Here is a 15,658-nt window from a genome sequence, read left to right as displayed (position 1 = left end):
TGTAGCTACCGGGGGGGGGGCAGAGGGTGCGGGCGCCCCGAGCCCGGTACTCTAAGGGGACCCACCCGGAGCTATGCTACTGTAATTGATCTCCCTGCTCTGCAGCCTGGCCGCTATGGGGCCCCTGAGCAGACAGGGGGCCCGGTGCCAGCAGTGGGCCCCCCACCTGTCATCGCAGGGTCAGCTGTACCGGCATTTAGCTGATACAGCTGACCACAATGCTGCGCTCCTTCTCCCATCATCCCCCTGTCAGTGTCGGCGTCTGACGTCGCCGACACTGACAGCGAGTGCGATGATGCCACTGCCCGGCGCCCGCTGTCAGGAGATCAGCGGGAGCAGCGCAGGAACCAGGAAGAAGAGAGGTGAGTATTTATTTATTTTTTATAATGGGTGCTGCTGCCTTATTACAGGGACTGCCTATGGGGGCTGCCTTATTACAGGGTCTGACTATGGTGGTACTACCTTATTACAGTGTCTGACTATGGGGCTGCCTTATTACAGGGTATGACTATGGGGGTGCTGCCTTATTACAGGGTCTGACTATGGGGGTGCTGCCTTATTACAGGGTCTGACTATGGGGGCTGCCTTATTACAGGGTCTGACTATGGGGTGCTGCCTTATTACAGGGTCTGAGTATGGGGGCTACCTTATTACAGGGTCTGACTATAAGGGTGCTGCCTCATTACAGGGTCTGACTGTGGGGGTGCTGCCTTATTACAGGGTCTGACTATGGGGGCTGCCTTATTTTAGGGTCTGATTATGGGGGTGCTGCCTTATTACATGGTCTGACTATGGGGGCTGCCTTATTACAGGGTCTGACTATAGGGGTGCTGCCTCATTACAGGGTCTGACTATGGGGGTGCTGCCTTATTACAGGGGCTGACTATGGGGGTGCTGCCTTATACTACAGATTCTGCCTATGGGCGTACTGCCTTATTACAGGGTCTGCCTATATGGGGGTGCTGCCTTATTACAGGGTCTGCCTATATGGGTCTGCCTATATGGGGGTGCTGCCTTATTACAGGGTCTGCCTATGGGGGCTGCCATATGCTATAAAGTAGGCCTATGGGGAGTGCATTATACTATATTGTGGACTATTTGGTGCATTATGCTACTGTATATGGAGGCTATCTAGGGGGCCATCATACAGTATGGAGATTATAGTGTGGAGGTCATTATACATTGTTGGAGCCATCAAACAGTTTGGGGGCTACTAAGGAGTCAGTATACTGTGTGGGTGCATTATACTGTGTATAAGAGAGCATCATACTGTGTATAGAGGAGCTGCACAGGGGGAGACTCGGGACTTTATTAAATGTAAAGTGGGCACTTATTGTTATAGGGGAACACAGGTTACTGTGCCTATCCAAGGGGCACACAGAGGGCATTATTAATTTCAAGGGGCAAAATATGGGCAGTGTTTTCTAGGGCACTTGCACCTGGCATTACTATATTGTAGAGAGTTGCTTTAGAATTTAGAGGACACAGAGAACCACACAGCAGGTGCAGTAATAGGGACACATACGGCAGCAGTGGCTCAGTATTGGGGTATCAGGTGCAGTAATAGGGACACATACGGCAGCAGCGGCTCAGTATTGCGGTATCAGGTGCAGTAATAGGGACACATACGGCAGCAGTGACTCAGTATTGGAGTATCAGGTGCAGTAATAGGGACACATACGGCAGCAGCGGCTCAGTATTGGGGTATCAGATGCAGTAATAGGGACACATACGGCAGCAGTGGCTCAGTATTGGGGTATCAGGTGCAGTAAAAGGGACACATACGGCAGCAGCGGCTCAGTATCGGGGTATCAGATGCAGTAATAGGGACACATACGGCAGCAGTGGCTCAGTATTGGAGTATCAGGAGCAGTAATAGGGACACATACGGCAGCAGCGGCTCAGTATTGGGGTATCAGGTGTAGTAATAGGGACACATACGGCAGCAGTGGCTCAGTATTGGGGTATCAGGTGCAGTAATAAGGACACATGCGGCAGCAGTGGCTCAGTATTGGGGTATCAGGTGCAGTAATAGGGACACATACGGCAGCAGCGGCTCAGTATTGGGGTATCAGGTGTAGTAATAGGGACACATGCGGCAGCAGTGGCTCAGTATTGGGGTATCAGGTGCAGTAATAGGGACACATACGGCAGCAGCGGCTCAGTATCGGGGTATCAGGTGTAGTAATAGGGACACATACGGCAGCAGTGGCTCAGTATTGGGATATCAGGTGCAGTAATAAGGACACATGCGGCAGCAGTGGCTCAGTATTGGGGTATCAGGTGCAGTAATAGGGACACATACGGCAGCAGCGGCTCAGTATTGGGGTATCGGGTGCAGTAATAACGACACATACAGCAGCAGCAGCTCATTATTGGGGTATCAGGGACCAGTAATAGGGACACATACGGCAGCAGCGGCTCAGTATTGGGGTATCAGGTGCAGTAATAGGGACACATACGGCAGCAGTGGCTCAGTATTGGGATATCAGGTGCAGTAATAAGGACACATACGGCAGCAGCGGCTCAGTATTGGAGTATCAGGTGCAGTAATAGGGACACATACAGCAGCAGCGGCTCAGTATTGGTGTATCAGGTGCAGTAATAGGGACACATACGGCAGCAGCGGCTCAGTATTGGGGTATCATGTGCAGTAATAGGGACACATACGGCAGCAGTGGCTCAGTATTGGGGTATCAGGTGCAGTAATAGGGACACATACGGCAGCAGCGGCTCAGTATTGGGATATCAGGTGCAGTAATAAGGACACATACGGCAGCAGCGGCTCAGTATTGGAGTATCAGGTGCAGTAATAGGGACACATACAGCAGCACCGGCTCAGTATTGGTGTATCAGGTGCAGTAATAGGGACACATACGGCAGCAGCGGCTCAGTATTGGGGTATCATGTGCAGTAATAGGGACACATACGGCAGCAGTGGCTCAGTATTGGGGTATCAGGTGCAGTAATAGGGATACATACGGCAGCAGCGGCTCAGTATTGGGATATCAGGTGCAGTAATAGGGACACATACGGCAGCAGTGGCTCAGTATTGGGGTATCAGGTGCAGTAATAATGACACATACAACAGCAGCGGTTCATTATTGGGGTATCAGGGGCAGTAATAGGGACACATACAGCAGCAGCTCAGTATTGGGGTATCAGTAGGATGAGGAGTTTGTGCAGGTTGGGAATAGATGGTGATGGGGCTGGAATATGAGAAGTTAAACATGTCTTTATTTTATTCTTTGCAGACGAGTTGTAGCTGGAAGAAGTTGTCATGTCGGTCTGGGCCAGATGGAAAAGATGGGAAAAATGAACGATTCCGTCAGAAAGAACGTCAGCGGTAAGTCATTATCTGTAACTGTGCTATGATCTCTTGTATGTTCTGTAGGGCTGGTATCTACCAGGTATATACCAAACTTCATTCTATTGTCCAGAAAAATGAAGGCAGCACTCCAATAGAAAAGATAGGTAATTTATTGGCCCATGTGCGACGTTTCAGTCCAGGGTGTGGACCTTTCTCAATCTTGGGGCCTGAGCAGGTGGGGACACCAGCGCGCTGTGGGGGTCAGGTGCCGGAGTCACCACTAGCTCAGGCCCCCAGCGCATTAAGTGCGTCATCGCGCCCTCTGAACTGTGAACATCACAGCAGAGGACCCGGGACACGGAGCCGCACGCAGCGCTGGAACGAGAGACAGGTGAATATACTTACCCTCCAGGCGGTCCCTGACTCTCCAGTGGAGATCGCGGTGTGCGTTCAGTGTTTACGCATACCGCGATCTCCTGGGAGCGTCACCCTGTGGGGGCCAGACTGCGCCGGTGCTTGCGCAGTCTATAAAGGCTTCGGACAGAGTGACGCTCCCAGCGTTATATTATAGATTGCCCAGCCACGTATGTAACAGGTTAAAAAAGAAAAAAGAAACATATACTCACCATCCGAGGGCCCGTTGTAGTCCTGGCACCTGTGTGCGGTGCACCCAGCAGCTTCCTGTCCCAGGATTGGTATGAGCGCATGACCTGTGATGACGTCACATGACCGTGTCGTCATGGAAGGTCCTTCTTGCATAGCATCTTTGGAACCGGAACCTGCCAATTGCACTGCCGAGGACAGGATGCACATCGGGGGGTGAGAATAACTTTTTTTTTTAATTATTATTATTTTTAACATTAGATCGTTTTACTGTTGATGCTGCATACGCAGCATCAATAGTAAAAAGTTGGTCACACAGGGTTAATAGCTGCATTACCGGAGTGCGTTACACCGCGCTCTGGTAACGCTGGCAATTAACCCTGTGTCAGGGCTGACTGGATGACTGGAGGGGAGTATGGAGCGGGCACTGACCTTGGGGAGGAAAGAGCGGCCATATTGCCGCCGGACTGTGGCCGTCGCTGATTGGTTGTGGCAATGGTCATGGGCGTTTTGCCATGACCAATCAGCGACTTGGATTCCATGACCGACAAAGGCTGCGACCAATGAATATCTGTGACAGAAAGACAGAGAGAAAGATGGAAGTGACCCTTAGACAATTATATATATAGATTATCTTCAGTAACAGCGTGGTCATCTGCTGAGGTTCTCCTCCAGTATTAGGGCACGTCACCGAGTTGTAATCAAGGTTACCTGGTTAGGGGCCCACTCAGAAGCTTCACCCCCCTGAACCAAAACCCTAGCTACGCCACTGCTGGGAGGTACAGGATTACTGGTATATCTCACGAGAACAGTTGGGATAATAACACCAGTCTTCTTAGTGTATATCTAGTTTTATGGCGTTAAGTCATAATTTCTGCAGCAAGTGCATTAAGTCTAGTTAATGAATATCATGTGGCTTTCTAACATTCAGCTGAAGTGCACATTATATTTATAAAAGCCAAACATACATTATACTTATGACGCACGTGAGACTTAAATTAGATTCATTTTTCATGCACTCATTTATATAGCACTCGAGAGCAGAATAATAATTTTCAAATGAATTTTATTTCTAAAATTGTGCTTATAGTATTAGAGTAAATAGTCAAGATAGACAGTAAAACATCAATTAGCCCTCAGCTGGGGAAATATCAGATACATATTTTAGAACGTATAATAAAATTCAAAATCTTCATATTAATTATTTTTTCTTAGTCTGTGACAAAACACTCTAATTTCCACCTTATACACAAAATATTATCGAACAAATTATTTTTTTATGCTTAAAGAATACCCGTCATTATCATTTTTACATCATAGATCAATGGTACAAATGAAAATAAGCAACTTTGTAATATATCTTATCAGATAAATCTGTTTCTTTCACCTCCTTTATCGATCTCTCATTCTCAATTCATGGGTAAAATTGATCTGTATTCAGTGAAGTCTGATTATTCCATTACCGAGACAGGAGATGACAGTTTGTGCTTTTAAAATTCCATGGAGAGGCGAGAAGGGGATCTTAAGGCAGATACAGACATCTTGCTGCAAGTTCTCATGAAACACTGTTACAGTTCTCCATAGAATCTTATGAGCACCAACTGTCATCTCCTAACTCAGTACTATGAACGTTTGTTTTCATTGAATACAGATTTAACCTGTGAATTCAGAATTTTGATAATGAATGATCAGTTTCAGGAGGAAAAAGAATCAGATTTTTCTGATAAGATATAATACAAAGTTTCTTATTGTCACGTGTACTATTGAATTCTGAGAAAAATAAAATAAAACGATGGTTACTCTTTAAGCTGCAGCAATGAATTACTTTTTTTAACAACTATGATCCTCCACGCTGTGAGACTTTTTACATTCGTCGTAAGCCTGGCCTCTGATATAGGCTGCATATGGCTTTCCCAGTTCCCATCTATTACAATTACTGGTCTGTAGTGCATAGGCAATTATATACTCAGCTCGTTTGTTAAATGAGAATCTTATTTAAGCCTTTCTGTTTCTAATGCTTTCAGTCACTTTTTATTATCAATGAAATATGACAGTAGATGAAACGACTAGCTACTTATCATAGTAATTTCAAGCATGAAAATACTTGCTGAAGGGTTTTCATACTAAATGTGTACCTTAACTCTCAAGCATAGCAATTTCATCTTACAAAGAAAGGAAAGTTATGGCCTTTTGTTCAGTTGGACATTTGGATTTTGGGATTCTAGAAAACCTCTGGAATGATAAATTATAATTTTTTAACTATAGTGCCAATGTATTTTACAGCATTCTACAATTGAGAGAATTAATGTTCAAACAATATCCGACATTATAGAGTAACACATAAGTTTACAATCTACCCAAGAGAAGAGAGGCGGCTGCTCGTTAGCTTATAAGGAAATGGGGGTTACACCAAAGGAAAAAGTGCATGTAGTGTATGGTGCAGCCATCATAATAAGTGTAAATCTGTACAGAATTTTCAAGATACAGGAAGAAGGGTCCGATTGAAGTTTATCCTGTTCTTGTCTCAGAAAAATAGTAAGAAGGAGGATGGTAAACAATCCTGGGGCTTGAAACTGGAGAAGTCAACATTGAAATGTTTAAGTTTTAAGACCCACAATTGGTACAATTTCTAAACTTAACCCATATCTTGTGTCTTTTTTGTAAGTGGAAATGTAGATGTCTTGATATTTGACCACTCGAAAATAATTGATATCTTTTATAGGAGTCTACTGCCTGAGCATAGTATCCAGGCATGTGCCCTCCTGTTTCTTTGGACAGAACACATGGAAAATAATGAAGTCAAAACAGAGGAGGAAATAGCTTTTTTGTCTAAAGGTACAGTATGTATAGATAATCATATAATTTAGTTGCATGCCTAATGGATTGAAAAAAAAATTCAACCTTTCATATTTATTTAATCCTATCTATCTATCTATCTATCTATCTATCTATCTATCTATCTATCTATCTATCCCATATCTATCTACTAGAGAAAGATTAATTTGAACCGAAACATCATCACGCCATGTGGGCTAATAAAGTCCACCTATTTTGCTAGCTGTTGGAGTGCTGCCTACCTTTTTTACTTTTACATCTATCTATCTATCTATCTATCTAAAATAGCAAAAAGTTTGAAGTATCCCAACCAAATTAGTTTTACCAAGGTGCCAAGCTTCCAAGTAATTACCAAACCTCAATATAAAATGAAAAAATTGAGGTCGCACACCATGTGCTTCCAAAAAAGCAAAGGTGATTTTATAGTCCATAGTGATGGTGGCATTTTGGTTCAGATGTGCTTGGAAAAGGTTCACATCTGAACCGAAACATCATCATCACTAAGGGCTATTAAATCACTAGGCAATGGGATGAGCAAACATAAACTGCAGAGTTCGGATTTGTACCGGACACCTAGTGTCCGGTATCGGACCAAAAACACAGACATTTAAACGGAAGTCCAGTCAGCTGTTTGGATTCGGATACGTAATAAAGTTTGTTGAAAGGCTGCAGCGCACTTCCGGAGCCATTACAGCCATGCCAAGTATTGGCATGGCTGTGTTTGGATGGTGTACCATGTGACTCGGCCTCTATAAATGCCAGATCATGAGTGCCATCGCCATTCTGCTCTGATTAGTTTAGCGATAGGACACAGTTGAAATGAGGGACAGTGTTCTGCTGTGCACTCTGCAAGAAAGCCGCTGTGTGCACTCTGTGTGTGTTTCAGTGAAAGTTCTGTTCCAAAAACCCACTGTTTGTACTCTGGACCCATATCTGTGAGACTACTGTGCCAAAAAGCCGATGTATGTACTCTTCAACCTCACCTGTGCGAGTACCGTGTCATTAAGCTGCTGTGTGTACTCTGCAACCATATCTGTGGGAATACTGTCAAAAGCTGCTGTTTGTACACTGCAATCCCACCTGTGTGACTACTGTGTCTTTATGCTGCTGTGTGCACTCTGCACCCATATCTGTGCGAGTACTTTGCCTCAAAATCGCTGTGTGTACTCTGCACTCCCACCTGTGGGAGTACTGTGCCAAAAGCCACTGTGTGTACTCTGTACCTATATCTGTGGTAGTGCTGTGCCAAAAATTGCAGTGTGTACTCTGCAAACCCGCCTGTGGGAGTACTGTACCAAAAATCCACTGTGGGTACTCTGCAACTGTGTCTTTACGAGTAGTGTTCCTGAAAAAATCAATCTACTCTGCAGCCATATCTTTGCCATTTGTAGGCCAAATAAATATATTTACTGTATTGTTGTGTCTATATGAGTAGTGTGGCAAAAAATAATTCTACTCTGCATTTGTGTTTTTGCCATGTTTGTCACAAAAAAGTTATTGCACTATGCAGCCATATCTTTGCCATTTGTAAGCCAAACAAATAATTTTGCTAAAATGCTGTGTCTGTCACTATACGATTAGTGTGGCTAAAAAAATAAATCTACTCTGCCACCATCTCTGTGTGAGTAGTTTGCCAAGAAAAACCCTTCCAAGGGGGCATCAAATAGGGGACATGGACATGGCCATGTTGGTGCTGGTGTAGCTGCTGCTGGTGGTGTATCTGCTGCAGGGAGAGGAAGTGGTCAATCTATTCCTGCTGTGTGCCCAAATACAACACCTTCTTCTGGTGCACGTATGTGATAGGACATTATGAGTCCTTTCATAGGGCCGAATACCACTACATGAATGGCGAATCTAGAACATGTTGAGGCTGTGTTGCATTGGATAGCTGACAGTGGCTCCAGTTCCTTTGCATAATCTTCCATCCAGTGCACTTCAGAAAACAGAGTTGGCACTTGAGGAATATGGTCACCTGGCTTCCTCTTCACTCCCTTGCAATTCAGCCAAGCAGTCTGAGCCCCAAGTCATACAGCTTTTTGATGTCTCGCTAGCTGGGGTTCCATGGCCCATCCACCTGGCCCTGCCCCAGAAGTGGAAGAGATTGAGTGCACTGATGCCCTACCGCTTGTTATTTTGGAAGATGGGTATGTGGGAGGACTAGTGACATAATCAGTGGACCACCACAGCACGTCAGATGATGCCGAAACTCCTTTGCCAACTGCAGCATTTTTCTGCAGTGTGCAGACCGGCACGGAGAGCAGGGTTTAGGAGTAGATAGAAGATAATGCGGGGAAAGATGAAGTCCTAGTCCCCACATGGAGCGGAGGCCATCCAAGTGCACTAGAGACTTGCGCAGTTTGGAGGAAGAGGAGGTGGCCACGCTGCCCCAGCACCACAGAAAAAGGGGAGCAGGGTGCAAAGGCACAGCGGGTGGCCCCAATTCAGTATGTTGGCTGCTACTGCCCACCACACAGCTGAATTCAGCACACCAAAGCCAGGTCAAAAGAGCTCCCTGGTGTGGCATTTCTTCAGGCATTGTGCAGACAACAAGCAACAGGTGGTTTTCACGCTGTGCCATCAGAACCTAAAGCAAGGCATAAATGTCCTGAACCTGAGCACCACCTGCATGACGAGTTATCTGAATTCCAAGAATGATATGCAGTGGAGCACACACCTTAAAAACCATGACTGATCTGAGCCTTCTCCTGCTCCCTCTACTGCTGTGGTCTCGACCTCTTTCTCCCGCTCACGATCAACAGAGTCACCTGATTCCCCACAAAGAGAGAATGTGAGCATCGCTACACCGTCCAGTAAAAGTGTTCAGCTTTCCATCCTCTAAACCCTCAAGAGAAAGAGGAGATACCCCTCTATCCACCCACAAGACATGGCCCTGAATGCATTTCCACATTACTGGCCTTTGAAATGTTGCCATTCCAGCTGATGGAGATGGATAGCTTTAAGAAAACTAATGGCAGAGGCTGTCCTGCAGAATGTTATTCCCAGCCACCACTACTTTTCCAGTCATGCTATCCATGCCCTGCACACACATGTTGCGGACAAAATAAGGTGTCCACTGCAAAACGTCATAAGTGGCAAAGTCCACATAGCCACCAATACGTGGGCCACTAAACAGGGCCAGGGACGTTACATCTTCCTATCTGCCCACTGGGTAAATGTAATGGCGACTCTGACAGATGCAGAAGGCATTGTAGCCCATGTCCTACCACCACTAAGGATTGTTGGATGTTTATCTGTACAGGTTGCCACCTCCTCCTACTTTCACTCCCGCTTCCTCCTCTACCTCCTCATCCGGTCACAATAAAACTTGCACCGCCAGCTTCATCACAGTCAGGGGGAAATTACAGCAGGCTGGTCTTTAACACCTCTGTTTGGGGGAAAGATGCTATAACGTGCAGGAGCTGTGTATGGGGATCAAACAGTACACAGATGAGTAATTAATGCTGGCGAACCTTAATCCTGGCCTGGTGGTATGAGATAATAGTTGAAATCTCTTAGCAGCTCTGGGCCTAGCCAGTTTGATGCACATCCCTTGCATGGTGCATGTGCTGAACTTGGTGTTGCAGTGTTTCCTGAAAAACTGTCCACATATGTCAGAGCTGCTGCTGAAAGTGCGGACAGTGCATGCGCACTTTTGGTGTTCTCACCCTGCTGGTACTCACCTGTCTGCGCTGCAGCGTTACTTCTGCCTTTCCGCTCAATGCCTCATATGCGATGTATCAACAAGGTGGAGCTTCACCTCGCATATGCAGGAGAGACTTTGTGAGCAGCCACAGACAATATTAGAGTTTCAGCTCTGCAGAACAACACCAGTTTACTACCAATAAGTGGGCCTCCATGCGGAACACAACTGGGTGTGTGTGCCGTGTTGCGCTGCTTTGAATACTCCACCAATATGGCCAGTGCTGATGATGACATCATCAGCATTACTATGTCACTTATATGCCTGATGGAAAAAACAGGCCATGGTGAATGAGGTGGTGCCACAGGAGGAAGAGGAGCAGGGGAAGCAGGGCCAATTCTCACAGTTATCAGGTCTGTCATCCACATATGGCTCAGAGGTTGGGTTACTATCCCAGCAGCGGCCAGGTACCCAATTGTACAGCCAGGGGACAGTTTGGGAGAAGGATGAGTAGGAGGAAGAACGGTGTTCACAACAGGGTGCACTGAGAACAGTCCTTGGGCATTATGGGAGTGTGGCTTTGGGGGATACAGAGAACTCAGACAATAAACTTCCGACCGTGGACAGCTTGTCATTGCCCCTGGGCAGCCTGAAACACATGAGCCAATGCATGCTGCTGTGCCTTTGCAACAACTGCCAAGATGGCTATAGTGTTTACAGAGCTGAATACAATCACATGCTGGTAGAGAAAACTACTGATGGCTTGATGTCTCCAAAAGAAAATATGTAATATCAGAGATTGTATAAATCGGATATTGATGAGACATACATTTTCAGCACCAGAGCAAACTAGGGAAGAATATACATAATTTCCCTAACTGTAACCCCTGCCTACAGGCCACAAATCGCAAATCACTGACAATAGGGGAAAGGTAAAATCCCAATTAAAAACATGGCAGCAATCTCGAACTTCTGCAGTCATCTGGAGAGGAGTTATCGCATAAGTTGGGATTTTCATAAAATCCTGAAGGGTTGAGGACATCCCACAACCAGGCCCATGTGAGGTCATCATGGGGGAGTATGTATGGGTTTAACTCGGGTGTTAATAAAAGATCAGGCCGAATTATTATCTGTGTTCCTGTAGAGATATACACATAGTGTATGCATAAATCCTGTTTACTGAAGCAAAGAGCTCTCCATTGGCTAAACTGAATCATTTCTGTGATTGGTGTAGTAAGTTCTCTTGTCAATGCCATTTATTTTCTGCAACTGTATATGCTGTATTGTTTTGTCCCCTTTGTAAAATCTTTTGCATATTTTTCATAAACACTGCCTCCCTTTGGATTAAATATAGAATTTAATAGTTCTGTTCCTTTTGTTTTTTAAATGGTCCCTCAAAGCCATATGCTGCCTAACAGGTCTACAGTCAGCCTGTGTATACTAAAAAAGGAATAGTAGTGGCGGCGAGATGTCTGGGGTTATGTTGGAGCTAGCAGTGTTCATACGGGGTATATACATATTCCATGCATTGAAATAGGAGGTGTATATACCATACACTCACTATTAGTTGTCCTATAACTGGCCTATTACTAGTGACAGCCTGCGGCATCCTCTATTAATCGGCAGCCAATCACATAATTGTCTTGATGATAGGGGGCAGTAGAGTGCTGTTCAACACAAAGATCACAGCGGGTTGTTCTGTGAGACCTTCCCAGGCTGCGATAATCCTTGACAAGTTTCCTAGCTGACAGCGGAGGCTCAGTGGAAGAACAAGGCAGAGGCAAAGGAGGAAGTTGTCAATGTAGCTGGGGCACCACCACCACCTCAGAAGGCAAGGTTAGCATGGCTGAAAAGTGGTAAAGCTTTGTGACCACGCCATCTGATACGGTCCGTATTAGCAGGAGGCAATGTTACAACAGCATGGTGGAAGAGTACTGATGGGTCTGCCTCATTTTTAACTTCTGGGTCTCCAAATTGGAATCATGGCCTGAGCTTGCTCTTTATGCCATGGAGGTGCTTTCCCATGCAGCAAGTGTAATGTCGGAACTTGTATTTAGCAAAGCAGGGGGTGTGATCCCACAGGATTTGTCCTTACCTTTGGATGACTAGATATCTGTGCCAGCTGCACCCACCCAGTATTCAACTCTATTTGCCATTTGTTTCATTTGGGTGCCTCCTCCCCAAATAAAAAGCACAAAAAGCTATGCTGGCTACCTCCTACTCCATCTCTTCCACCTACACCGCCAAGTCCATCTCTTCCATCTCCTCCTCCAGTTGGACCTCCGCCCACTAGTTGTAGCTTGTTAGCTTATTTTGGGTTCATTCTATGTTGTTTTATGTCACTTCCATAAAAAAATAAAACTGAAAAAAAAATACAAAAAAGCAGTTTTTGATAAATCCTATCTTTCACCTATACCATCACGTCCACCTCTTCCTTCACTTGAACCTATGCCTCCTGGTTCTAGATTGCTAGGGTTAGTTTTGTTAATTCCAGGTTGTATTAAGTCAGTTCCATAAAAAAAAATAACAACAAAACACTGAAAAAAGAGAAACATAAGTAAAACCCCCCACAAAAAAAGCAGTGTGGGATTACTCCTCCCTTGCCTCTTCCACCTAAACAGCCACATCCACCTCCACTTGGACTTCTGCATTATGGTTAAAGATTATTATTATTTTTTTAATTCTATGTTATTTGAAGTCATTTACCTATCGAAATTTTTTTCAGGGAACTTCTCCTGCTCTATACCACAGTTAGTTTCCTTTTTTGCCAAGCCCCCTAGCCTTTACTATGACAATTTTAGAGCCATTTTAAAGCATCGATATTCAGGTTTGGGGTCAAGTATGTATACTGAACCAAACTTTTTACTCTAGTTCTACCGAACCCAAAGAACTCAAACATTTACGGGTCACTTCATCTCTATAGATCACTTTTTGTAATCACATGGTGTGCTGCCTCGCCTTCTTCATTTTATCTATCTATCTATCTATCTATCTATCTATCTTTGTTTTATATTGGTATCTGGAAGTATTTCACACTGATAGTTCATCATCACTCCATGTTATTATTAGGTAAGGAGTACATTTTCCAGTAACTGTACCATGGATCTTGACTTGAATTATGGAAATGAACATACATACCTTTGATAATATACAAACGGTGCATTGAATTCTACTAGGAAAATGAATAGTATGTAGAAACAAATTTCCCTATGCCTTAATGCAATGTTGGTTATAGGACAGGATTGCAATTAATTGAATAAACAGAATTAATCTTTGAAGACTGCTTCGCAAAAGATTTGCTCAATTCACATCACATCAACAAGCACCGAAATGTTAAGTGCGTTTCATTTGTATTCCTTGAAGATGTAGTATGATAGGTTTACTTGTATATTAAATCACAGTTGAAAACAGAAAAATCCACTTTTCCAGGCAAAATCTTTCAACTAGCGCCATTCAGTTCTCTGTTTGATAATGAATAATATGGTAAATGCAGTATTTTTTCCAGTTCCAAGTGCTGATGGATCAGCAGTCATAAAGTGCTGTCACATCCATACTACACTGATTAAATCTTGCAACACCGTGTTATTTTGACTTCCCTGGAATATGCAGAGTTGGGTCACGTATTTAAGATCTATGTAGAATTTGCTTTCTACAATTTGTACTTTTTACACTCGTGTTTGCTTGGCTATATTGTTTTGCTTGTAAGTATGATGAACCTTCGACTAAGGAAATCCAAAATTCTGATTAATTTAATCTAATTTATAAAATCTTATTTTATTTCCATGTAAATTTCCTGTACTGATTACTGTTTTATTATGTGTATGTACTGTATACATTTTAATATAGCAACCTTATATATGCCATCTAGAGGTGTCTATAATTGGACCATTTAATTATTGGGCTAAGGGGATTTATAGCTATAAAAACAATATCTACCAGTCTTTATATTTAAAATGACACAGCATGGCCATAGTCTAAACATAAAAAACATGCCTGGATATCGCTTTAGTTTCTTTACATCGTTTTCTGGTATAGAGAATTGACTGCTGAAGTCAATCACTGGTTGCAATGGTGTTACATTGTTTGCTGCAGCAAACGGTTAGCTACTGGATAAGTGTCATGGTCTGCTGAGTTTCTGGGATTAGGTGGTTTTAGGGTTAACTTGGATGGCCTCACTCTGGGATTTTGGGAGGCTTTTTATAGCCTCATTGTGCAGCCATCCTCTGTCGCTTATACTCTGACTCTTGGCCGAGTGTGTGTGACCCTGTTGTGCCTGTATTTTGTGCCTGTGCTCTGTGCCTGTGCTGATTTATGCTTGTCTGGTTCTGATCTGGTTCTGATCTGGTTCTGTCCCCGTTTAGAGTTCTGTCTGTCCCTTTTGTACTGCGCTGCTATCTCTGTGTATGACTACTTGCTTACGTTCTGACTATTCTCTGCTCGTCCCTTCTGTACCGCGCCGCCCTCTCTGTGTCTGACCCCCGTTTGTACGACTTGAGTTCTCTTTTCCTCTATTTCAGGGTGCCTGTAGAATCCTGCATTTATCTTCAGTAGCAGGACGCTAAGCCCCACCCCCTGTGGTCACATGATCGTAGGTCCTTCTGTTTCCATCTACCTTTAGCTCTCTGCGCAGGTCCTATCTGCCTGAGCTTTCCCTGTGCCATCTGACCCCGGGATCTCCCACAGTGTGGGTGAGTCACCCTGCTCAGCCGTGGCAGCACGCCGGTGCTGACAGGGTTCTGATAATAAGCCCTTTAAGTGATTAATCATCAGAGTATTGGAACTAAATGCTGCATGGTGTTAAAGTGTCAGTAGGATCAACCCTACTAAGCTGTCTATATGGGCATGTAGGTCATAGGAAGCTGAAAAAAATTATACCTTCATAACTGCCATATGATGTCTTATTCCAGAGATATCCATATTTTTCTTAATTAGTAAATGAGCTGATAAGATCTATGGGCTGGACACTGATATGCTTGTGAATCTGCCTCCAGAGCTTATTTTACATGAAAGGCGGCGTTACCAGTGTGACATGTGTAATGACTGACAGTCTGCTCTGCTGATCTACCTGTCTCAAACTTGTAATACTCCTTTTCATGTAAAATAAGCTCTAGAGGCAGATTCTCATACCGATCAGTGCACGGCACACAGATCTTAACAGCTTTTTCACATATTAGAAAAACATGGATTTCAACATGGAACATGGATAATTGATAATTAATTTCACTAAGGGCTCATTTAGATGAGTGTATTGTACAGACATGTGCTGTCCG

The 15,658-nt window shown here is 44.3% G+C and overlaps 1 protein-coding gene across 1 annotated transcript in view; it reads left to right on the top strand.

Annotated features, from left to right (window-relative positions):
• Positions 1–15,658, top strand: part of LOC138671660 (uncharacterized) — a 967,572-nt gene that overhangs the window by 693,943 nt on the left and 257,971 nt on the right. Inside the window, exon 80 of the mRNA XM_069759831.1 lies at positions 6,636–6,748. Within this exon, the coding sequence (XP_069615932.1) occupies positions 6,636–6,748 (113 nt within the window). The remainder of the gene's footprint in view (positions 1–6,635; positions 6,749–15,658) is intronic.

The sequence above is a fragment of the Ranitomeya imitator genome, chromosome 3 (genome assembly GCF_032444005.1).
Source record: "Ranitomeya imitator isolate aRanImi1 chromosome 3, aRanImi1.pri, whole genome shotgun sequence".
Classification (NCBI taxonomy): domain Eukaryota; kingdom Metazoa; phylum Chordata; class Amphibia; order Anura; family Dendrobatidae; genus Ranitomeya; species Ranitomeya imitator.
This window is presented reverse-complemented; position numbering and strand designations above follow the sequence as displayed.